This window comes from Anabrus simplex, chromosome 14, assembly GCF_040414725.1.
Source record: "Anabrus simplex isolate iqAnaSimp1 chromosome 14, ASM4041472v1, whole genome shotgun sequence".
Lineage (NCBI taxonomy): Eukaryota > Metazoa > Arthropoda > Insecta > Orthoptera > Tettigoniidae > Anabrus > Anabrus simplex.
The window spans coordinates 38,290,137-38,316,637 of NC_090278.1; the positions used below are offsets into that span (position 1 = coordinate 38,290,137).

General features: G+C 39.1%; 2 protein-coding genes across 2 annotated transcripts in view; both read left to right on the forward strand.

The window, feature by feature from the left end:
• Nucleotides 1-26,501, forward strand: part of LOC136885238 (adenylyl cyclase 78C) — a 1,041,122-nt gene that overhangs the window by 422,765 nt on the left and 591,856 nt on the right. The window lies entirely within an intron of this gene.
• LOC136885768 (E3 ubiquitin-protein ligase sina) lies at nt 7,710-24,744 on the forward strand. The gene is made up of 2 exons (XM_067158505.2): nt 7,710-10,242; nt 21,644-24,744. Exons 1-2 carry the CDS (start codon nt 10,119-10,121, stop codon nt 22,492-22,494), a joined length of 975 nt encoding a protein of 324 aa, XP_067014606.2. The 5' UTR covers nt 7,710-10,118; the 3' UTR covers nt 22,495-24,744.

The following is a 26,501-nucleotide window of genomic DNA, read 5'->3' on the forward strand; positions in this document are numbered from 1 at the left end:
GTGTCGGTAGATTTACTGGCACGTAAAAGAACTCCTGAGGGACAAAATTCCGGCACCTCGGCGTTTCCAAAAACCGTAAAAGAGTAGTTAGTGGGACGTAAAACAAATAACATTAATTAATTAATTAAAAAACCTTCGTATTCGCCCGGAATGTACACTTCTAGACGCTTTAGGTCATTCAACTTGTTACCATCAACAGGAATTGATTCTTCGTTGGCTGGACATTGCTGTCTAGTTTCAAATGGAAGATGCGTTCAACAAGGCCGTTCATTAACTATTTTGTCCGTATGGTTCCTGAATATTGGGCATAGTAAAGGATGTGTATGAATGATGCTGGCTGGAAATGAATTTCCCAGTTGGTAGGCACTCCTCTTCCTCGAGATTTATCTGACAGTCTTCCTCTGTTATAAAAGTTCAGCCATCATACAGTCAAGTTCTTACACCTTTGTTACACTTTTTACAGGCACCAGTATACTCAGAAACTGCATTAACCGATGTCATAATCTTGGTAATCGAAGTTAGTAAACAGGTGAAGGTTTACTCAGTTGCTTCTTCCTGTAAGCAAAGAAGTCATTCAAGAAAAGGCACTTCTTCAGGGACAAGTGCCCTTTCTTAAATGACTTGCAAACTACACACACATCTACCTAAAATATCAGCATGTTACTGGTTCGACAAGTGTAGTTCCTTTTGTGAAAACATGCAGCAGAACGAGAAGAATGTTAATCTGCAATTTAAAAAATATCGACAATTTGGACATGTGCCCTTTCTTAAATGACTGTTTGATTTTTGTTACAGTAAATAGAGAGATGAATGATCCGGCTAGTCAATACCATGTGTTAAAAATTGTATATTTTTATTTCACATTTATATTACATCTAGTACATGTTTTAAGAATTTTCACATTCTCTTCTTCAGCTAATTAGGTTAAAATTCGTGTATTACAATAAGACATAATAAAATGGAGGCCCCCGCTAAGAAAGCTAAAACTGTGACAAGTATAATATAACATATTAAAAATTCATGAATAGTATCGGCTTGACAACTTGCTTTTACATCATTTTATAGTATTCCTAATATCATCCTACTTGAATGTTATAAGGGAACATTGGATCAACAAGGACACAGTGACGCCACATCGCAACAGTGCTCAGTGATAAATATTTAATTCACATATACGTCATTCTACTGTGTTTATATTGAGATGACAAGATGGAATTTAATTTCATGCTAGTATTCATCAATTTTTAATATGTTATATCTTGCCAATGCCTTTGCTGGTGAGTTGTAGTGTTTACAGTGCACTATGTCTTCTGTTATGGGCTAGATCAAATTTGTTGCTTTCATAGACCTGCCTCTGTCTTATCCTTGGCTTTGACAGTATGAAAGTGACTGAGGTATGAGTGATGCTAGTAATACCATTGCTTATGCAGCCAGTCCCTGTTATGAATGGTGTGAAACTATCGCTCATAGGGTCGGTTGTTGCATGCATTTCAGTGGGCTTGGCAGACTGATATGTAATAGCGACGGCTGGCTCGGTGAGGAAAGCAACGGGAAACTACCCCACTCCTTATTTCCCTAGTACGGCTCTTCAGTGATACCTAGGCTATTTATGACAGCTGTTGGCGGAGCTGCAGAGGATCAAACCAGCCTTCGGGCTGAGGACTAAACATACATACATATATTGCCACAGTTTTAGCTTTCTTAGCGAGGGCCCCCAGTTTTTATTAGGTCTTATTGTATTACACGAATTTTAACTTAATTAGCTGAAAAAGAGAATGTGCATATTCTCGAAACATGTACTAGATGTAAATGTGAAATGTAAATATAAAAAATGTAACACATAGTATTGACCATGCGGATCATCCATCTCTCTGTTTACCGTAATTAAGTCAATGCGGACACAATACTAGCCATTATGGTCTAGATTATTAATAGTGATTTATGTTACTTACAGGTTTCCACATTTTATTTGAGTGGGGGGGGCGAATTTTTATTTTGGCAGGCGGGCCGTACCACATTCGTTACACCCTTGGAGTGTCTGTATTAGATTATAGGAATGCTACTCACCTAATGTACATGGTGGTCGGAAACAAAGTGAATCGGGTATTTGAGTGTTTGAGAGTTGGTCATACTGATGAATAATTTTTAAAAAATACCTTGCGCCAATATAATTTTTTCAGCTGCTAAAGTTAGCCAATCATATCACTTTGCTGGCGAATTGAAATTTTGTGGTTAAGTACAGTATAAGAGAAGGCTGTGAGCCCTAACTTCGCCACATAAAAAGGCATAAATGGTTGGTTGGTTGGTTGGTTGGTTGGTTGGTTGGTTGGTTGGTTGGTTGGTTGGTTGGTTGGTTGGTTGGTTGGTTGGTTGGTTGGTTGGTTGGTTGGTTGGTTGGTTGGTTGGTTGGTTGGTTGGTTGGTTGGTTGGTTGGTTGGTTGGTTGGTTGGTTGGTTTGGGTTGGTTTGGTTGGTTTGGTTGGTTGGTTGGTTGGTTGGTTGGTTGGTTGGTTTCGGCAGACTGAATAACCTAACAGTAATAAATTATTAACTGAGTCGAAATTCAAAAGTGATGGCTTCAGATATTACAAAAACCCTGTGTTAATCACAAAACTCTTTCAAACATTGTACGTGTCTTATCTGGTTTCTTTACAGGAAGGTATTGATATCAACAGATTACTAACGTATTGTCCTCTAGCATCACCTTGACTCGGAGCAAACATCACGTACTGTATAGCTTTGTGAGACTTTGAACTTTCAACACTGACAGTCGCCGTGGATTAGTGACAAATAATGTAATTCAGTTAGTGGGCACCTCAAGGTAGATCAGACGGTGAACAACAATATTGTGTCCTTCAGTGAAAAGGTGATGGTGCGTGAATGATTATAAATTCTGTATGGTACTGTGTACTACAAATTTTAAAACAGCAAGATCAGTCTAATTGTGTGATTATATTTGTTTTTACTTAACCCTGTAGTATAGGGTAAGTTTACGCTGTGACATTACAACAAACACTTGAAGGAATCTTGTAGTTAAGAATATCAACTTATTCATGGTGAGAATTTGCGTAAAGATCCTGCGCACTTGGCTAGTTATTTTGTAAAGGAGTATCGTTTAGAACTAATTTCTGTCAAATAACATTGAAGGAATTTTATGACTTTACAGCATAAAGTCATTTATGAATATAGATCTTTTAAAGAGATTGAGATTTTTCCCAAGAATTACCTCTAATCATGTCAATTTTTTTTAAAGGAACAGTATACTTTGGATTATACAAACATATTATGATCTCAAATTTTCAGTGAACGAAATTCATTTGTAATTATATGATTTGAGTTTTCATTAAAACAAAATACTTACCAAATTTTGTAAGCAGGAAAGCGTTTACAGTTATAAACAGATTTGATTATCATTGCTGTCCGATAAAGTTATTTTGAATTCAAAATTTTACAAAGAAATATTTTAATATTGCTTTGTATAATCGTATATACGTTTGTGGATTGGAGAGATATTTTAGTATGAGTATCGGGTGACAATTTTATTTGGAATTCTCGATTGCACTAGAATTATTTAAAAACAATCCCTATATTCTGTGGTTTACGTTTTCAAAAAAGACTTCAGTACTTGTGCGTTACCTCCGGTGCATGTAAGCAAAGCTTGCATTCTATTGTGAATATTAAAGGTGCACGATTTTATAAGGGAAATTGTTTATGAAACCAATTCAAATGTTGAATTCTATTTATCAAAAAAATGGAAGTATTATTTCGTTAGCACTGTAAGTGGTAGTTTAACGCAGTTATAATTTCAAAATTTCACTGAGTAGATATTTAGTGCTATGTGATTTGTTAAAGCCCGATAATTAGTATTAGTATACAAGTGTTAGTTTTGCATTTTAAATAGCGGGTTAGATAAACTATATCCGTGTTCTTCGTAATGAAATGATCAAATTGAATCTGAAAGAAATGATATTATTATTTCTTTAAGTTATAATTAAATTAGGCCACAAAAGAGTGTTACTTTCTCTTATTCATCCAGTTTGTAGGAATATTTACAGTGTAGGTTTGGGTTTGTTTGTTTGTTTGTTTGTTTGTTTGTTTGTTTGTTTGTTTGTTTGTTTGTTTGTTTGTTTGTTTGTTTGTTTGTTTGTTTGTTTGTTTGTTTGTTTGTTTGTTTGTTTGTTTGTTTGTTTGACCTGTGAGCTCTAAAGCATTGATTTTCCCTTCCTCATTTTATGGAAGCTCCTTTGTTTGCGATATTGCTACTCTGAGGTGCCCCAATTTCTCGCAATCCATCTAAAAGAGTGCAGTGTTTCTGTATCAGAAGGTGCTTTTAAGCCTTCTCGAAACGAGCTGATAAGAAAAAAGTCCAGAATTAGGTTAACTGTGTAACACACAAAATGGCACGCACAAAGTCGTTTGGTAACAAACCGGTCGCTATCACTGGTATATTTGTGTTTCTTATCGAACTTGTGCTGTTCTCAATTTACGTGGCAGCGTTCTTTATCTGGAGTAGATTCAGGCCGACAGCGAGAAATAATCGGGTTGTGACGGCTTTAGCGAGGTATACTGGAGGACGCCGGTCAAGGGAACAGGATGAGAATAACGAAGAATGATATTTTACATGTACACAATGATGGATTATTGCACAAGAATCCTCCAAATCCCGATGGGTTGAGTATATCACATGAACCACATGCAGATGGCAGGTAATATCCTCCTCCTGCGATGTTAGATTCACAGACTGACTTGTGATGGCTTCTCATGAACTCCGTTCTGCAGCTAATAGCTTCAGTTCCGGGAACTTATGGCAATGATAGTGAGGGGTTTTACATGCAGATTTTACCAGGAATTTCTCTATTTTAAGTACTCGAATATCAACTGTACTCAGTCATCTTCAGTCTATAAATCAACAGAAATAACGTGCCAATATTGGTTACATAAATACAGACTCTATAGATTATTTTTACGAACTAAGGTGCATATAAATATTAAACAAAAATCAAGAAATATGTTTAAAAATCCCGCCCGACAAATCTTCTGTAGTGTGACCATTATACGTCAACACAAGTTACACACTAAAGAGAATCGGGTAGCGGAAATATGTGAAAGGGTGGAACAGTACAATTATAAAATCACAGAGTGTTCAGGGAAGCCAGTTAGATCATTTATATATTTTGACTCTAGGGTATTTTGACACCCTTTTGTATTCCCATAATTTCTAAAGAATTTAGTATTGAGCCCTTGCTTTCAATGTGAAGAATTTTGAGATGCTGATCTGGATTAAAGAAATGATTTATGAACGAAAACGCGCACAATGTGCAAAATACAAACACAATACCACATTACTCTACTCCTAGTTTTGTTATTGATATTTTTCTTTAACTGCAGATATTTGCGTGATATCTTTGACAGTCTTCATTGCACAATTCACACACACAATTTTCAGTCGGGTGATGAAATCTCTTATTTTGGCAGAACTTACTTGTTTCCAATCATTCTCATTATGGCGCCTGTTGAATAAAAGTCGTTCCGGATATAGCTGCATTTTTCTATGAGAATTTGGAATGTGTTCTCCCAGGCTTTAGTGTTTGGCAGGTGTATCTGCATTCTGATGTCTTCTATGAAGAAAGCTTCGTTTAGTAAGACCGGTCTGTTTTAGTAGTGCTGTCTTCCCGATACCCAGAATTCGTTTCATATAGCGAGCTTTAACTTTCTCTAGCGTTATCAGGTCGTTAGTTTTAAGTTTATCCCAGATTATATGGATCCCATAAGTTGCTATCGGTGCTGTAGCTGTTTTAAATATTAACATTTCTGTGTTTGTTGAAAGTGTTTGTTGTTGTTGTTGAATATTGTAAATAATTTCTTTTATTGCTGGCGTTGCTCTTTCTCCGATATGATTGTTGAAAGATGCCATTGTTGATTGAAGAGTAACTCCGAGATATTCGAATTTTGGTAATACTTCTAGAGGTTTATTTTGGAGGGTCAGTGTATCCTTTGGAGAGAGTTTACCACTTATTCTGAAAATCGTTTGTTTTGTTTTCTCGTGATTTATTTTAAAGTCATTTTTCAGTACAGGAAAAATACCTGAACAATTGAGAACATCAACAATAAAAGTTATTTTCAAAGGAAAAGGGGAAACTTTTAACCCAGACTCATACAGAGAGATAGCCTTCGAAAACAGAAAACCATGTTGTGAACTGCTTACTAGAATATGTTTAAGATACAATAAGACACCCAGAGGGAAATGTTTGTAATATTCATAGATTACAGAAATGCCTTCGATTTCATAAATAGGGAAACGCTCATTCGAAAACTCAGTCTGTTGATTGGCGAAGCACACCGAATAACGAAAATACTTTGAGACATGTTAAAATACAATTTCATCCAAATATCTGATGATATCACCTTGTCCAAGAGTTTAATTCAAGCCAGTGGTGTTCTACGATGGATTAAATAAATGATTGTTCGTTAAGAGGTGTCTGGAGAACAGCCACTCTGTGGAATTATGTAATTTCCATGCTCTAATATATTCTTTCGTCCTGATTTTAAAGTTTCGTCCTGTGTGGCTGAATTAAACGGAGTTACAGTCACCGCTTCGATCTGGAATCGAAGCAGAAGTCTCTTGGAAAGAGGAAGGCAAGCAACCTCTACATAACTTCTACAATAGTAGAAGTTATCTTTAGATAGGTAGTGCTGTTGTGTGTTTCGTACATAGCGTACTGCTGAGGTAATCCGTTACCGGGCATACGTTATTTCTCCCTGCGAGGTAGGAGGCAAATGTTCCAGGACACCCCCCCCCCAATGGGTCTACAACCCTTGAAGGGCCTTGGCCTACTAATCAACCGCTGCTCAGCCCGAAGGCCTGCAGATTACGAGGTGTCGTGTGGTCAGCACGACGAATTCTCTCGGCCGTTATTCTTGGCTCTCTAGACCGAGTCCGCTATCTCACCGTCAGATAGCTCCTCAATTCTAATCACGTAGGCTGGGTGGACCTCGAACCAGCCCTCAGGTCCAGGTAAAAATCCCTGACCTATCCGGAAATCGAACCCGGGGTCTCCGGGTAAGAGACAGGCAAGCTACCCCTACACCACGAGGCCGGCAATATTCCAAGACTTTCAGTGTAATTCCTCACTGTGAATACTTAAAAACGCTTATGAACAAGCACCTCCTTCGAAGGAATCCCTATAGGCGATAGTACCATTTTGCTAGCGCTGGTAAATCTTCTGCAAGCAATATTTTGTACCCCCGTCCTCCACCCCCGATTCCTCTTCAGATTGTACTTTAATCTCAGCCGGGTTTAGTGGCTCGAACAGTTGACCGCAACTTGGCAGGTTCGATCCTGGCTGTCCTTGTCGGTTGCGTTCCATGGTCCTGGTTGTCTGGCTATGAGGAGTGCATTCGTTGGCCCCTGTGCTTGTGCTGCTACCAAACGGTGAAACAAGACACAAGTTACACGTCACCACCTTCAAAAGTGAAATGTGAACCACACCGGGACGTACAAAAAATAAAGTGTAAAACAATATACTGTAGTACGCCCCTCGTACTTTCCGCTAATATTCAGGCATGCTTTTGTACTTGGGACGCAGCAGTAAACCCATCTATAGGAGATGAGTGGCAGCAGAAGAGACAAATCATATCATAACATTAGTCAATGTAATGTTATTGTTGATTAGGTTCATGAGCTTTCGATAATGTAGGCCTTAGTTTTGTTCCGACTCTGGGATATTAGAGCATTTAATGAAAAGGCAGTCCCTCATTCTTTAATGAAGTCCTTTTGTATTATTCCTCAAGCGATCGTGCCTTTGTAATGTTTCTCATTTTTTATGATCCTCTTCACAATTTTCCTTGTCGATACGAACCGATGACCACGGGGTTTTACGCCAGTTAACGCAATTAAACAATCTTTCATTGGGCGAGTTGGCTGTGCGGTTAGAGGCGTGCAGCTGTGAGCTTGCATCCCGGAGATAGTTGGTTCGAATCTCACTGTCGGCAGCCATGAGGATGGTTTTCCGTGGTTTCCCATTATCACACCAGCCAAATACTTGGGCTGTACCTTAACTAAGGGCATGGCCATTTCCTTCCCATTCCCAGGCCTTTTCTGTCCCATAAGACCTATCTGTGTCGGTGCGACGTAAAGCCGCTAGGAAAACAAAACAATATTTCCATGTTAGCAATGGACTGAACAACAAAAGTCTAAATTCATGAACTATATTGCCGTAGTCTGTATAGTAAAACTGTATAAGACATAAATGAACGGAAATTCTATATAACATAAGTTATGTAGTATTTATCGATAGGACCACTAATAATATAAATATTTGAGAATTAAATTGTAGGCCTCAGTGTGAATAAAATTATTTATAGTCTATATTATAGTGCCTCATTCTCAGACTTTATATACCGATTTTCGTCAAATTCGCTTCAGCCATTTTCTCGTGGTGACCGTACATACGTACAGACGGACAGACAGACAGATATGACAGAAAATTAAAAAGTGCATTTTCTCGTTTCTGTGGGCGCGACCAATACAGATATACCTTTCTTTCTTTCTTCTTTTCTTCGTGGGGCCTCTAAATATCAGTTCCTAATTAGAGTCGAACTCTAAGATATTTTGCTACCATGTTTTTCCTTCATTCCCAACTAGATATTACCTGCTCTCTTCACAAAGCTGCAGGTTGTTCTTATTGGGTCTTCTTGGAATTTTTCTCTCTCTTCACCTGGTAATCCTAGAGTGGAGAGTGTGATTCTACCCAGCGCCTCACATTCGAAAAGTATGTGTTCAGCTAATTCCTCTGCTTCTTTGCATTTCCTACATTTATATTGTCTCTTATTACTCCAATTATATGTAGGGGTTTTTTTTCAGATGGCAGTGTCCCGTCAACAGTGCTACTACCCATCTTATATTTTCTCTGCTGAGTTTCAACAGTTCTTGAGCATGCTTCTTGTTTGGTCCTTTTATCATTTCCTTTGCAAGCCTGCATCATGGAGTATTTTTCCAGTTCTCCATTTGTTTCTTTTGTACCCATTTTCCTATGTAGTGCCGGGCTTGTCCATAGGGAATGCCGCATACAAGTTCTGGGCCTACAAAATGTGTTTCTGCCCCTTTCCTGGCCAGTGTATCTACCTTTCCATTTCCTTCTATACCTGCATGCCCTGGTACCCATGTTATTTGACAATGTTGTACTTTGAGAGCTTCAGGAGAAGTGAATGGCAATAGTTTCTCTCTATTACGGGGATGTCAACATGTACGGGTGGAGAAGGAATTAGACTGGGCATAGTATATTCATATTAATGCTTACATCTTTGCTTATATATAAAAAAAAGTGGGGAAAGCACAACACGCAGGCGTGGTTCGAACTTACAGGCTGTCTTAAAAAAAATTCTGTTGAGCTATATTTAAAATACTCGCAATTTGCCTTGTGAATTTAATAATAACGCAAAACAAATAGGGCATATGTAAGACTTGACGGGAATACCAAGACACAATGGGTTGAGAACGAGCGAAGTAATCTGAAAAATGCTTCTCAAGATTAGATAATATTTATCGCGTTACTTTTAGAATGGACTGAAGTGCTGACTTGTTGCGATACAATGGCTTTCACTCATCACGTAGCACTGTTCGAAGAAGGTAACTCATAAAACTGAAGTGCTGTAAAACCACAGTTTTCTTTGCTTTTAAAGATTAGCAGGTATAATGATGGAAGTTGGTTTCGTTTCATTATTTTGATGAGAAGAAAACTCTTCATATAGACTTGACATTCTTTATTTGTTCCAATTGCAAAGTTAATGTGTGTAAAACTTCTGTGGTAGAGAAGTGATCTGTATCAGATGAATTGAAAAACTCTTTCACTTATGAACTATTTCTTTGGATGAGTTAATTTTGTATAATTTTGTGTTTTGAAATGTGAAAATTGTGTGATAAGAAACTGAAATATGCTGAGTGTATTCAACCCCCATGAAACAAGATGAAGTCAGTGCGGGAATAAAGGAAGAACGCAATAATTTATTTGCATGGACCGAACTTAGTAACATCTTCAATATTGAAGGAACGACGTTCTTGAGATGGATTCAAATGTGTTAATGGACATCTTGCAATAGGTCTGCTGGCAGGAGGACGCGATGTCGGTGCACAGTAGTAAAACCAGCCGCATCACTTATCCTAAAAGTGATGGGTTTGGTTCAAGTCCGAACATTAGGAGCCATACCAAGTCTGCCTCATCAAAACGTCACAATGAAACACCTGGTAAGTTATCCTATTGTTACCTAAATTACCTTGCCAATACTTCGTATTGTGATCATTATCTCATTATTTATGTTCTACGAATTGGAGATACAATTCAGGGGTGAAGATCTGAGAAAGGGCATAGACCCACATACACAATGGTGCCTCCATCCACACTTACAATGAAAATATAATAATAATAATAATAATAATAATAATAATAATAATAATAATAATAATAATAATAATAATATGTTTTATTTATTCTGGCAAAGTTACGGATGTACTCCCTTTCTTACACTTAACCAGTCTTCACCTAGAACACTTAATAATAACTGCTGATGACAATAATATGATAATATTAACAATAATAGTAATAGTATTAATAAGAGTAATCACACTTCAAAAAATCATATCATCTATAAAACACGCATCGTATGTAGAGTGCATTAAAAACATATGAATAATCAGTACTATAACTACTACTTAAGAGAAAGTTTAGAAAATATAAACGTTTCTACAGTACACCAAGATATCGCCTTCAATTAAGAGGTGAAGAGAAAGATTTTTTTTAAATGATATTTGTTCGTGGTGTCGACCTCCGTAGATCTTTCGCCATATGATATGAACCTGCGTGTAAGTGGACTTGCGGAAGTGTAGAGTGTTGAATGTGAGGAAACACAAACACCCAGTCCCCAGGCCAGGGATATTAATCATTTACAATTAAAAACAATTAAAAACCCTGACCCGGGGCCGCCGGTTGACAGGCGGACGCGTTACCCCCTACACCGTGGGGCCGGACAAGAAAAGGATTAGTAAGAAGATGAAAAATAAGAAAAAGATCTGTGAAAGGAAGAGGGAAATATTGATGAATAGGCGGTAGGAGGAGGTGTTTTCAGGTCATAATTTGATGATTCACGCATGTATTTCGACACAGGCATGTTTAAAAGCTGAGCTGCTGGACATGCTTCTGACGTCCACTGGTAAGAGATTCCATTGTCGGGCTGCGGTAACGGTGAATGATTTCGTGTAGATTGCTGTTCTGTGTACAGGAAGGGATAAACACATGGTGCTTCAGGATCGGGTATTTTTGTTATGGTCTGTGGAGAGGAGCTTGATACGATCATGGAGATAGGCTGGTTGAGAAGTTTTAAGAATATTATGCAAAAAGCAAAGAGTATGAAGTGTGCGTTGTTCTTGCAGGCGAAGCCACCCGAGCCGTGTGTAAGACGGTGTGACATGGTCAGCGTAACGAAGTCTGAGCACACTGTAATTTCCTTCCCCATTCTACTCCTAGGTTGTTGTAAAATATATCGCAATAATCAAAATGAGGTAATGCGAGTGATTCAAGAAGAGTTTTCTTTAGTTTAAAAGGGAAAGTGAATTTGAATTTACTGTGACAGTGTAGCGTTCCGTATATTTTTCTACACACAGATATAGTTTGGGCAGACCAGGACAGATGTTCGTCAAATATTATACCTAGATTTCTTACATTTTAGCTGTACTGTATGGCAGTACCACTTATGGACAACTGTGGTAACGCTGTTCGATTGAGTTTGCAAAGTAATTTAGGGCAACCAATAATTCTTGCCTGGGATTTTGATGGCTTTAATTTTAATCCGTGATTTTTGGCCCATATATCTATGGTCATCAAGTCTTCAATCAGGTAAGGTGTTTCTCAGTGTAGGTTTTCGGGTTTGCTGAGTAGGTATATATTTCTGTAAGTCATCTGCGTATAAGTGGCATTTACAGTGTTTTAATCCGGAAGCTATGCCATTTGTATACAAAGAGAAAAATAGGGGGTCCAATACAGGTCCTTGTTGTATTCCTACGTCAACCGTACGCCAATTTGAATATTCATTGTTTTTATTAAGTACACACTGCCGGCTACCCGCGAGATAGGGTCTGATCCACTGGAGTGCTCTATTTAATTTGGATATAAGTATGTTTCTGTCAACAGTGTCGAAAGCTTTACTGAAGTCCAATAACGGTAGAACTGCCAGTTGTTTGTTGTCCATAGCTTGCCTTATGTCATCAGTCACATGTGTTAATGCACTGCAAGAGCTGTGTCTCGGTCTAAAGCCGGACTAGTGGATATCGGGGAGGCTGTCTTGAGTAAGATAATTGGTAATCTGCTTGTGAACTATGAATTCTAAAGCTTTTGACAATATCCATAAGATGCTAATCGGCCTATAGTCACCGACGTCCTTTGCCAGTCTTATTTTCGGAAGCGGGTGAACTGTGGCCATTTTCCATATTTCCGGATAAGTCCCCTGTTGCAGTGAATAATCAAAGATATTCACCAATGGATAAATGATGTGGTGGAGAATTTTCATGAGCATTTCGTGGCCTGTATTGTCTACGCCCTAGCCTTTGTCTTGATGCGTCTTATTGAGTCAATCACTTCTTGCGGTGTGACGTGACTGAAGTAAACATTATCTCTGTGTGGAGATGGCGTATTATCATATGTATTGTTTTCTCTTTCACGACCGGATTAATTCCCGTTGGCGAGATGAAATGGCCGTTTAATTCATCTACGTTAACATTTAGTTCATCGTTAGATTTCTGGTTATTGATGCCAAAATCTTTCATCGATTTCCACATCGTCGCAAGGCGTACGTCAGGTCTAATCAAGTTATGGGCGTAACGTAGTCTAGCGCTTCGAATTTTAGAGGTCGTTTTATTACGCAGTGTTTTTATAAGTCTGGTGGTTGTATCGTCTATGGGCAGCGTCTCGTTTAGCCATTAAGTGGCGAATTTTGTCAACTATCTGGAACCTCTTCCCGTACGCACTGGGGCGTGCCGATCGTAGAGTTGCGTTACTAGGTTATTAAATGTTGAGACCATTTCCTTTACATTATTGGCGCGATTTATCTCCATCCACGGCATGGAAAAAGCATCTTTTTCTAATTTATCTGCGTCAATTCGTCTAAGGTCCCTGAATGATTATATTTTCGCCCTTGGTTTCGGGCTTTGTAATTGGTAGGACAGGTGGATTATGTCATTTCCAGACAGTCCCGGGGCTGATGATTGTCCATGTTGCAGGACTTTCCCTGAATTGTTTGTTATTATTAGATCGAGAAGAGTGTGATTGAAGTTAATGTGGTGGGTTGGTCTGAGGGGTAAAATTATTATGTTACATGCTTCAAAAATATTACGAAACTGTCGAGTCGAAGCTGCGGTACTGTCTAACAAATTTGCGTTTAATTCTCTCATTATTACAACGTGTTCATAATCTGGCAGAAGGTTTAGTATTTCAGTCTCTAGGTCAGTCAAATACCCTACTTTCGGAGGCTTGTAAACCACTCCTAGCAAGCTTTTCGCTCTAAACAGTGTTACCTCTACAAACAAAAACTCCGGTTTATGTTCACACTGTGAAGGTGAATGGTTAATTACTTGTGGGTTGAGGTCACTGGCAACAAGAGCAGCAACCGCCTTTACCCTCGCGGTAATTTCGTAGAAGGACGTACATCTTACTAGCAAACAATACACGAATGTCACTTACACGCTTTGGTTTGTACTGGCCCACACAAGAAAAGAATGCGCGGTCAATATAGGGCAAGTCAGTTTCATTCGTAATCCAAAGCAGGTACTTCATTTATTTTCTGAATTAAACAAAACCCAGAAAAACCATTATAAAAGCTCTTTCATACAACGCAGAATGGTTTGACAACATTTGGAGAATCTGTGATTTCGTATTGTTTAAAAACAAAAAAGTGCTTCCCCTGAGAACTTTATTTTTTTGATAATCGAAACCGACTTTCAACCTATTAGGTCGTGTTACGTACATTTAGTACGTGTTGAAGAGATGTTAAGTGCAGAACAAAAATGGCCAACCAGACACCAGTGGAATCCAAACCCACAACCTCCCGACTTCGCGTCGGTTGCTCTACAGTGTACCAGACCTGTAGCTTAGATCCTTTCCAACAGAACAAAGATGGCCTAGGCCGCCATAGCTCAAATGGTAGAGCAACCGACGCGAAATCGCGAGGTTGTGGGTTCGGATCCCACTGGTGTCTGGTTGGCCATTTTTGTTCTGTACTTAACATCTCTTCAACACGTACTAAATGTACGTAACACGACCTAATAGGTTGAAAGTCGGTTTCGATTACAATGCGGTCGTGAAAAATCAATATTCATTTAATTTTTTGACGTATCTTCTTATTCCCAGGGATGAGTGAATTGTAGGCTACGGAATGTGTTAATACACAATTACCATATTTACATAATATTCACAGGACCTGTTCAACATTCAAGTAATTCTACTCTCTCACACACACTAGAATCCTCACATGTACTTCAGCTAGGCCAACTCATTCATACCCACATGCTCACTCACTCGGGATCACATAAACTCTCTTCCGTCCTCTCCCGCATAATGAACAGTCACACAGTAGAAAACTGTCTTATGAGCAGAAGGTTTCGTTACATATACATTCTTTTTTACCTCTTTAGAAAAAATGTTCAGCAGGTAGTTCTTTTGTTTGTGGTAAGAGCTCATACCATAGCCGAGCAGAACGAATAAAGAAGCTGTTCTTACAAGTGGAGGGAAAAGGGGCACACCTCGACCTCTTTGAGCGGAACGATAGTTCAGCTGTAAGCGGCTGAAAGGGTTGATGTGAATGTTACTGCGAGGGATTTTTTCAGAAAAGCAATATCTGTTTGTTTACAGAGAGCTGTTATAGGGGCAGTGACCTGGCTGTGTTGAGCTCCCCCTCGTTTCGTCATGTTCTCTAGTGTAAACGGCCAAGTAATACCTGATTTAATATAAGTAATACGAGACTATTTTGCGTACGGGTCCATGGCTGAATGGTCAGGGTCCCGGGTTCGATGCCCGTCCGGATCAGAGATTTTAACCACCTCGGGGGCTGAGTGTTTCTGTTTCATCTTTAAACATACCTTCATTTGCATACAACACAATAAACTACGGCAGAAATACAAAATACTGAATGCACCTCTACACAAATTGTTGGCGTGAGGAAGGGCATCCAGACGTAAAACTAAGTTTAATTTCCATTAATGTCATTTCAGGTAACTGGGAAAAAGGCCGACAAAGAAAAATGCGAAACTGATTTGCAACAAAGGAAAATTTAGAGTTTTTGCCTCTGTTTAGTGGGCTTTTCACGAATTGAAAAATTTGCAACAATAAAAAAATGTCAGGAAGCCAAAACTTTTGGCGAGTCATGCCCTTGGGAGTTCGGGGAGGAAAATTAGACATTACTATTGCTTGTTTTGCAGAGCCTCGCTGGCTGGGCCCCGAGGTACAAATTCTGGTCTCTCCATGTGCAATTTGTGCTGGACAAAACGGAGGAGGTTCAGGTCTTTCTCCGGATACTCCGGTGTTCCCTGTCATCTTTCATTCGAGCAACACTCTCCAATATAATTTCATCTGTCAGTCATTAATAATTGACCCAGAGGAGTGCGACATAGTTCCTGTAGTTCCTATCCTCGCCGCTAGATGGGGATATCATTCGTTCAATTCCTGAAAAACTGGAAACAGGCTGTGGATATGATGTTAAGGGGAAAAAATAAGATATACCTGTAAGAACAGTATTTTTGGGACATATTTTGCTGTTTTCTAGGCTTTTTAAGGCGCATCATACCTCGAAAGTATACCGAGTTATCACATTCACATATATATTTGAATGTAAAACAACAAAAGGATTACAAACATGATAGAATAAAGTACAGTTATTATCCCAACCACAAGAAAATTTTAAAAAAAATTACACGGGGTCGAATGGGGCAGGTATGCCTTAAAACGTCAAAAATTGCATTTTCAGTTAATGTTTTCTTAATAAAATAGAAATTCTTCTTTAATCTGGCGAAAAATAATAGTTAACTGTACAACTTCGAAAACTAAATTTGTGAATATAGATGTGTGTTACATCTTTGTCATATGTTTGTTGTTCATTTCCCGAAACTTTTCATTTCTACACATGCTTTCCATTAGAATTCAAAAACCTTTGAAGATTATTTACATTGTAGAGAGCGTGTTCTAATCCCTTTCCTCAAAGTAAAGCAGAAGCAAAGTGATCTCCGTAAGGCCATGGAATGAAATAGCGTATAGCTTTTAGTGCCGGGAGTGTCCGAGGACAGGTTCGGCTCGCCAGGTGCAGAGCTTTTGATTTGACTCCCACAGGCGACGTGCGCGTCGTGATGAGGATGAAATGATGATGAAGACGGCACATACACCCAGTCACCGTGCCAGTTATGTTTAATATTCTCGACCCTACCGGAAATCGAACCCGGGACCCCCGTGACCAAAGGCTAGCACGATAACCATTTCGCCATGAAGGCCCTTGGAGGGGTGGAAGGTAAAGTCTTCCACTATCCGTAACCTCGGCAATTGGTGGGGTAGTGTGGTTAGCTCTACGTCCAGCCGCCTTTGCCCCCAGCAATTAATCTGGTACTCTTTTTTGGTGTACGCTGAGTGAACCTCAGGACCATATTCACTTCCGGAAATGGAAGTCTTGTTTCTTCAATTTTTCGATTTCCTGACGGGGAATCGAAGCAGCGTCCTTCCGCGTGAACCAAGCACACTTTTACGGCCTCGGCCAGGCAGCGCCTAGTCCCTTCCCTCATGCACAAGCACTTTAAGTTTTAAAAACCTTGTAATGCAAAAGTTAGAAGAAATGTGTAAAAAGTAACGACTTAGAAAAAAAGTATTCTACAGGTTAGATTTGTATCTTGTAATGCGGGAGCGCATAAAACCATACTGTTTCGCCCCACTTGTTACCTGTAACCGCTGTACATAAAATTTAGTTTAACGTTTTACGAAGTTGTGCACGCTCAATGATACCAAGCAGAATAACTGAGTAATGATTAGTGTGCTACTTGGAGAATTTGGTCTGTGGTGGGGTGATAACTCCTATGGGATATCTCAAAGTAAAAGGGGGTGGGCAAACATATATCTGAAGGGCAGCGTGAGTCACCGCGTACTTCATCCCTCCTGCGGTCGACGCAGGCACCTGTTGTCCGAAGTCGTGTATTTTGAGATTCATTAGAACAGGACTTCTCAAAAAATGTCCAAAATCTCACGCATGCAAACCGAGACGCAGAGGTTCTGTGCACCTTGCATCGGTCCCACTCGGCTAGGCTCGGACCAACGCGTCGTCTCGGGGCGACTCGGCTAAGCTCGGCTCAACTCGGCTCGGATTTGGAGCGCTACGGAGCAAGTGAGGAAGAGGGAGACAGACGTGGGGGAAAGAGAGATACAGCGCTATTGCTCCAAATCGAGGAGTGGGGTCTGCACTCTGGTCAACCTAGCGTAGTCGTCTTTTGCATGGTACACCGCGCAATGCACTGGTGCATGCACCCTGAGAGGTCCTGTCTTAGATTATGTCCTATCCAATTTTTCTTCTTTTTTGGGATTACGGTCAGCATGTTCCTCACTTCTCCCACTGTCTTCAGAACTTCCCAGCTTACACCTTCAGTTTTTCTCCGAATCAACATTTCAAAAGCCTCTATTCTTCTCTTTTCTTCCTTCCTTAACGTCCATGTTTCAGCGCCATATAGAGTTATACTTCATACGTAACACCTTGCAAGTCTCTTCCTCAGATCTTTCTCCAGCGGACCACAAAACAGTTTTTTTCCTTCTTATTGAAGCCTTCCTTGTCTAAGGCAATTCGAGTTTTGATGTCTGTTCTAGAGTGAAGGTCTTCAGTCACAGTACTTCCATGATACTTAAACTTATTCACCTGTTCAATAATTTCTCCCCCTATCTTGATTGTCGCTTTTTCGTCTTTACCTCCAAGTATCCTGAATTTAGTTTTCTTTTGGTTTATGCTCATTCCATACTCTTCACACTTTTTGTTTAATTCTCTCATCATTATGCGGCGGTCCTTGATATTTTCAGCTTTTACTACCATATCATCATGTTTGATTCATTACCAAAACAAACGCGAACAAACACACGTGCTTTTGATAAACAACACCAAACAAGTGACGAGCGGAAACCGTTGCTACGCAGTGCAGCGACAAGAGGGTGCCACCAGACTGCACTGTTAGACCATGAAGTTTGAAATTAGGAAGTTTATTTCAAGAATACACCCACCTTGCCATAAAGGTTGACGTAACATCAAGTGTCAACTTGTCGTTTAAATGTGATATGAGCCGTTGCAAACGACTTTCTTCAATGTAACTACTGAAATCTTATGAAGCACGTTTCAAATAACAAAGATTCCAAAAAAAAAAAAAAAAAGAAAGATGACATTTTTGACCCTTAATAGTGTACCGCTTCCCATCAAAAATAGTTATTCTTGCAAGTGTCCTTACAAGGTGTCTTGTTCGCTAAATGCAAAAATGCACTTTCCTCCAAAGAGGACGAGGATCAGTATTGAGAATTTTAAGAACCTATTATTATTTTTTTGTAAAATAAATAACAATTATTTGAAATGCTAAAAGTCGTTAACCATCTGGTAGGGACAGAAGTCTGTTCGTACCGCCATTTAGAACGCCTGGAAGGTGTGCATAGCCACTTAACGGCGAGGACGGACAAGTTGCCGGCAGAACTCCTAACCATTCCAGTGCAAGGACAACTCTGTTATCGCTGCTGTAGAGCGGGTTGTCGCCTCCCCAGGCTGAATACTCCTGCCTTATGGAGTACAATGCGAACGGGCTTATGTGCTCACCAGATAAAATAAGTGATGGGAAAAGATCATTTCGTATGTTCCAAGCTATCACTTAATGTCTCTCTGCTAAAAAAACACACACACATACACACAAAATGAAGGATTATACATTCAACAAAAGTTTGATATACCAGTTAAACAAAAGTATACAGTACATCGAATCAATCCAAATTTTGTTTTATACAGAATAATTCATTTGAAATGTTATATATAGAGAGGGGACTTGATATTACTCCTGAGAGAACAAATCAGAGTTTGTTCATTTATGTGTTAACCTGAAGCACATTTACAGCAATATTCCACACTTTTGTTGAGGTGTACATTTTTTGTTACAAAATTCTGTGTTATTCCAGTCTCATGCGAAGAAAAGTTATTGATATTCTAACGTTCTGTAAAGTAATTGAATCGGTTATTTTTTTTGAACCCTTAAGTCTATCACTTCGTCATTGTCATGTTATGAGAGAAAATGAAAGCTACAACGTAGATGTATCATTCTATGTTGAAATCCCATAAGGACACTGGGAACTGCGGGCTTTCTCAAAGTAACTATTCTTGGCTACAACTCCTGAAGACCCTCACTGTTCAAGAATTCTGTCCCGTCCATTGAATTCCATGAGAAGGGAGTGCCTCGAGAAAAGAAACTAAAATTTCAGGTCTCACAGTATAACTATTTTATGTATTCTTGGGACCACTTTGGTGTAGTTAATATTACCCAGTAATTTGATAGTCTTCTAAGCTAAAACCTTAGACTTCCTAACTAGTCCCAGTGGCAGTGTGATGCTAGAAAGAAACGTGTGCAAACAGAATCTTCCAATAAATATACTGAAAATGGAGGATTTTAACAAATTGGAAGTACACGTACCGAATGAAGGGGAAATGGAAAGATTCTGGAAAACCGTGTATGATAGGGATATTACTGACAGAGAGCTTGGTTAAAAATGTTGCTTATTTCAAATTCATTTTTATGTTGTGTACTTTCATAAAAAACGAAATTTTCTTAAGTTTCTAGGGAGAGTTTTACTAATTTACATGGAAATTATTTTCTAGATGAGTACTGTAATTAAACATATTATTGTCAGGAAATATGTGCCATGTTATGATAAAAACTTCTTCATTAATTTTTGAAATCCCGTAACTCATGAACATTTAAACTTAGTCTGGCAACGATTATAATATTTATACAAACAAATTACATACCTCCATGGCATGACAAATCAAATTTTAAATTTCAGAAGCAATAAAGCATATAAAAGCTCTCTACGTAATTTATTCGGTTTTCCTTATTTTCCCACAAATTTACAATTCTTGACTTACGGGGTTTTAAAAATAACCGAATCAGTTGTAAATGTTATTGTAATTATTGTAAAATATTTCGCAGGTGACTGTAATTCAACTCGATTACTTTCTTCTTGAACTCTCTGATGATATCATCTAATAATATTGTGCTAAGAGTTACAAAGTTTTACTCACGGCGGGAACTCGCTAAGTGTAAAAACCCGACTTCCCAGAAAATTCGATCAGCGAAATAGGGGCCGAAATAAGCGAACACATGTGTAGACTTATCTGTAGACACTATACCGTTTCCGAGAAAATGACTGTCTAAATTTCCATCGTGCTTTACACTTTTGCATCCCGTGTTCAAATTCTGATTATTTTTTCATTTATCTACATATGTTCATTGACCACTACTACACGGATGTTTCTTATCAAGTTAGCGGACACAAGGGCGTTATTTTGATTGTAAAATTACAACTGGTTTTTACAATAAGTGTTGAATATGTTTTTTTTTATTCAGGGATTACAATATTTTGTGAGTTAATTGTTATATTAGTGCTTCAGGGAGATGATACCGGCAACACAGAAATCTCGCACGCCACGAGCATCGTGCGAAGGCAGGTTTGCCACTGTTACATTTCTGGGTGGGAATATCACTCGGTAAACAGATGACGTTAACACTACTGAAGATTTCACGTGTTGGCAGTAAATTTGCGACAAACCACGCATAACGGATCATTTTTCCAGAAGCTGGCGCTTGCCTTTTACTGTGCAATTGCTGTTTTAAAATTCATATAACTTACAGAACATCAACAGACGAAAGACAACAACGATATTTCAAAATACAGTGTAACCTCGATATCTCGATTCACCTTCGGGAGCAAAATTTTTTGCTTCAAGGAAGGAAACGTTTGCTTTGAGCAATCGAGAAATTCGTGTAATCGAATTTAGAGAAATACAGAAATTAATACACACGAAGAATAGGACAAGAGGCCCGGGAATTTAAGTTACTTCGAGGTGCTGAAAATTCCAGTAATGGAGCTTCGAGATATCGAGGGTCGACTGTACATTGAATAAACCCATTCGTGTAGTAATGCCAGTGGACAAAAGTAAATAAATGAAGCAAATAAAAACACAATTCATCGGGATTTGAACACGGGACGCAAAAGTGCAAAGCTGCGTCGAAAGCCACTGCACCACCGCGTCGGACCTAGGGGGATGTGACGCCCTCTCTCTGGCCAGGAGAGGTGACAATTTGGTACAAGCTAACAGGTAACGGTCGATTGTCTACAGATAAACCGAAACATGTGTTCGCTTATTTCTCTGAGCGAAGTTTCTCTGAAATCGGTTTGTTAACATTTAGCGAGTCCTCCACGATAGTGGAGGTGCAAATTAACCAGCAAAAAGTAAAATTCGACTTAGACATTTTTACCTGAATAAAACAGATATATTCCCTTGTAGGTACAGTTTTATCATATAAATGTAACTATATATAATTAATTTTATTCCAACAGGAAATTCTCTCACACATCAGTTCCAGAGAAGCCTTTCTCTGGTATCAAGATCTCCAGAAAGAACGTCATCCGCCACTAATATTGAAGAGGACCTGCTCACTGCTTTGCAGTGCCCCGTTTGTTTCGAATACATGATACCTCCCATCACACTGTGCGAAAATGGACATAGTATTTGTAAAGAATGTAAACTAAAATTTCACGAATGTCCAATTTGTCGAAGATCTTTAATGTCTGTCAGGAACATTGCCCTGGAAAGTCTAGCACGCACCTTACTGTACCCTTGTAGGTATTCGGATGAAGGCTGTACTGAAAAGTACAGCCTTCAAGAAATTAATGACCATTTATCTATATGTCCTTATAGAATATACGACTGTCTGTTAGAAGACTCGAAAAAGTGCTGCTGGAAAGGAAAATTGATAGATTTTAAAATCCACATGACCACAGCTCATAGCAAAAGAGTTTCCATATTTGAAGACAATTCTGCGACGTGTGTTGTTTGGGAAATTTCATATGAAGGTTGTTTCCGCGATTACACGCATGTCATATTTGCATTCGGTGAGGTCTTTGTCTACAAGAAGAGGTTCAATGTAGAAGAAAAGAAATTGTACTTTACAGTTCAACACAAAGGGCTTAGATCAAATGCATCTAAATACAGATATAAATATAAAATGATAAAGGACGATGAGCGACTTAAGTTTTCCTTGTCAAGTGTTGTGCATTCAGAGAAAGACGATATGGAAGCTATTGTACTGTCTGGACAATGTATTTCTGTGGACTTCACCACTGTTGTCTCTTACGGAAAAGGTAAGAGAATATTTTCAATCATGAAATCCAAGTCGCAACAGATTTAGCTAGTAGTCTCTTACTCTGCTCCTAACTTTCTTTGGTACAATTTTGAACACAAGAAAGGTGTTATACAACATTTTCAAGTGAAATTTGAGAACATGTTTGAAACTTTAATTGGTATGTACAGTGACCTACCATTGAAGTAGGAATTTTTTCAGCATGTATTAGTTACATATAATTGTGTAAGCTTGCGGGTTTATCACGGTATGAACTCATAAATGCCATCTCTTGACCTGTTCAAAGAAACTTGATATTTTAATTATTCCAAGCGTGTATCCTAACATAAATATGTCTAATGGTTGGTGGTCATCTGAAAATTCGTGTAACGTAACGTGACAAAATGTGTGAAGGTGTAACCATAGCAACTGCGTAGGCAGTGATGTAAGATATGGATGGATGGTTGGTCAAACTGTGTTACCTAGCGACCGTGCTGGTTGGTTTCCATCTGAAATCAGCACCCGTTGATGGATGGCCATGGCCGAGAGACACATTTATGATCATTTGATTTTCGCATAGAGAAAAGTGATTTCTTTGTGTTTTCATCTCGTATCGTCAACAACTTATTTTTTAACAGCAAATGATATTTATTATTAGGATTTGTACTTAAAGTGACAAAACGAATGTAGGCTTGTAACTCATAATTATTGTGTTCTGTGTAATAATATTATTCTAACGAAAAGAGGTAAGAATGAGGATATCAAGTAACTAGCTGTTGAAAGCATCACAATAGTACGCCACGTCGCGTTTAAGCCTTTGTCAAAAAAAGTCAAAGTATAACGGTTAGGTACTGCAACAGGGCCTCTCAGAGTGCATGCACCGGTGCATTGCGCGGTGCAAAGTGCAAAAGACGACTTGGTTAGACTGATCAGAGTGCAGACCGCCCACTTCTCGATTTTCAGCAATAGCGCTCTCTCTCTCCCTATGCCTGTCTCGCTCGCTCCGCCTCTCTCCCCATTCTTCACTTGCTCTGCAGCGCTCCACCATCCGAGCAGGGTTGAGCCGAGCTTAGCCGAGTCGCCTCGAGATGGTGTGAACAGAGCCGAGTCGGACCGATGCACTGCACACAGAATCTTTGCACCTCGGCTTGTACGCATGTGATTTTGGGCGTTTGAGAGGCCCTGTTCTACAGTCTTTCGAAAGTAATTTAAGAATTAATAAATTTAGAAACTATCTGAAGAAGAAAACATAATGATAATTGGAGTGCGGAATTTTAAGGCAGTAACATTGTAGAAAGCAAAGTTACTGAAGCAGGTAACAAGTATAGTCTATCCTGCACAACGGTGATGTTATGAGTTTTGCATAAACATTAGAACTCCTAGAATTTATGTTACTCTCGCTACATTACGGAAGAACGGGCTAGCCGACACTTCTCTGATAACCAAGGTAGTTTGCTTTCTAACCAGTCATTGCCTAAAAATCCGGAGTCTAAACTGATAATAGAATTATACATGGAAAAGAAGCAACTTAATTTCTGATTAAGAGTACTTAATTACTTAATTAAGGTGTTCCTTTTCTTGGTATAATTCTGTTACCATGTGTTTTCTTTCTTCAGGTGAAGAGTCTAACAGTTACAGATTAACTGAGCCCAAACTGAAAAGAAATGGCTTCAAATAGAACAACAACAACAACAACAACAAAAAATACCGAAGGTGGTGAAAGAACTATTGAATGCCTCTCTATAATGACAAAATATATTCTAAATAAGGAATGGAATTTTAGGCAAGAACAGGTTAGAATGCAAACGTATTTAACCAAGGCGCAAGTGTACGCAACCCGCACAAGGGTTTTGCAGTGAGGTTTGCATAAATATTAGGATCTGAACTGCCACTAAATGTATGCAACTCACCCACGTAACCGTAGCACGCTTAGATTATAAGATTATACTTGCACCTCCTTCAAATACGTTGGCATTCCAGCCTCACGTGTCTTAAAATCCTTTCCCTAATTATAACTGATAGTAAAATCCTTCGAAATGTTAATTTTTATTAAATCGAAGGACTTGGACAAAATTCCTACTTCAGTGGTAGATCACTATGCGTTAGTGTGTGTGAACTGAATATCTCAAATCGTATAATAAACAATGACGTAATTTCTTTGTTTATAAAACTTATTTTACTATTAGTAGGAATATGTTATTAATTTTTTTCAATTCTGCCTTTGCTGATATGCATTTAGGGCAGTCGCCCAGGTGGCAGATTCCCTATCTGTTGTTTTCTAAGCCTTTCCTTAAATGATTGCAAAGAAATAGTACATTTATTGAACATCTCCCTTGGTAAGTTATTCCAATCTTTAACTCCCCTTCCTATAAATGAATATTTGCCCTAATTTGTCCACTTGAATTCCAACTTTATAAGTTGTGTTTTAAATAAATATGCATGTTCTTCATCTTCACTCACAGATTTCATCGTCTGTAGTTCTAATATCAAACGAGTTCAAATACGGCCTCCCTGATTTAGAACTACAGAGTGTGATCATACAGTATTATGTACAAAATTGAAGACTGTCTCGCCTCTATAATGAAGGGACCGGGCGAGTTGGCCGTGCGGTTAGGAGTGTGCAGCTGTGAGCTTTCTTGCGGGAGATAGTGGGTTCGAGCCCCACTGTCGACAGCCCTGAAGATGGTTTTCCGTGGTTTCCCCATTTTCACAACAGGCAAATGCTGTGGATGTACCTCAATTAAGACCACGGCCGATTCCTTCTCGTTCTTAGAGCTTTCCTATGTCATCGTCGCCGTAAGACCTGTGTCAGTGCAACGTAAAGCAAGTTGTAAATATTTATATAGGCCTATAAGGAAACCTCAGTTTTTTTATCAAATGCTCCTTTCGAACTATAATATAGAGCAGGGCCTCTCAGAGTGCATGCACCAGTGCATTGCGCTGTGCACGGTGCAAAAGACAACTTCGCTTGATTGACCAGAGTGGATTTGGAGCAATAGCGCTGTCTCTCTCTTTCCCCACGCCCGTCTCCCTCTTCCTCACTTGCTCCGTAGCGCTCCAAATCCGATCCGAGCTTAGCCGAGTCGCCGCGAGACGACGCGCTGGTGCGAGCCGAACCAAGTGCGACCGATGCAGCGTGCACAGAACCTCTGCGCCTCAGTTTGCACGCATGAGATTTTGGGTGTTTGAGAGGCCCTGATATAGAGAGTAGTCGTAAACAATGTAAACCGGGTATTTGAGCGTAAGAGGTTTGCTCATACTGATGAGCAATGATTAATCATTCAATACCTCACACCCTTTTCAATTTATTATGTGCTGATAAATCAGATCACTTCTCGAATTGTGTTTTCAAATTATTTATCCATCCCTAGCACGGGGCTAAAATGGCGTCCCTATTACATCTTGGGGCACTATTTTAAGTTCTTTGTTGCTTTCTCTTAGCAACCCTTGATGCGTCCTGTTTACTTTTTCTGTCTTCTCCTGATGAAGAAAGACAAGGTTCCTTTTTAAAACGCGTTGAGAATGTTCATAAAGGACTGTGTTATGCATCACTTGACCAAGCGCCAATTTTCAATTTTCGAGATATCTACACCACCTGGTAGCCGAGGCTTCAAACTACATGGAAAAAAAAATTCGGACTCTCGAACATCATTTATATCGAAAATAAATCGATTAGGACCATGCGCCAATCTAAATATCGCCTGAAGATATTTCTGCATCAACTGACCAAAGAAACTCTCATGCAGTTGAATTTTGCATCACCTGACTAAACGACATTTAGCGGTCGCTTGGTCATGCTATGCGTATTGCTCTTTCCCGCCTTTTTATTCCTGTGACAACAGTGAAGTTTCTCCGTGATTGTCTACCGTCTTCATATCAACAAAATTATTTTGAGAGTGCTTAATGACACTATTCACTTCTGTTTTGGCATGGATCACTTTAGGTCTTCCTCAAGAGCCCATCGAATCGTCGAGTTAGCAAGGAAGGAAATCTACTTGCAAACATTATTACAGGTTAGTTGTTCAGTCTATATCGCAGTACCACTAGCATACATGACAAATGCGTGTTACTTATGG

Bases quoted from the DNA above. Each gene is read 5' to 3' on its own strand.
- LOC136885768 (XM_067158505.2), top strand. From the start codon at position 10,119: ATGTCGGTGCACAGTAGTAAAACCAGCCGCATCACTTATCCTAAAAGT. The intron at 10,243-21,643 runs GTAAGTTATCCT...TTATTCCAACAG, and splicing joins ACGTCACAATGAAACACCTG to GAAATTCTCTCACACATCAG.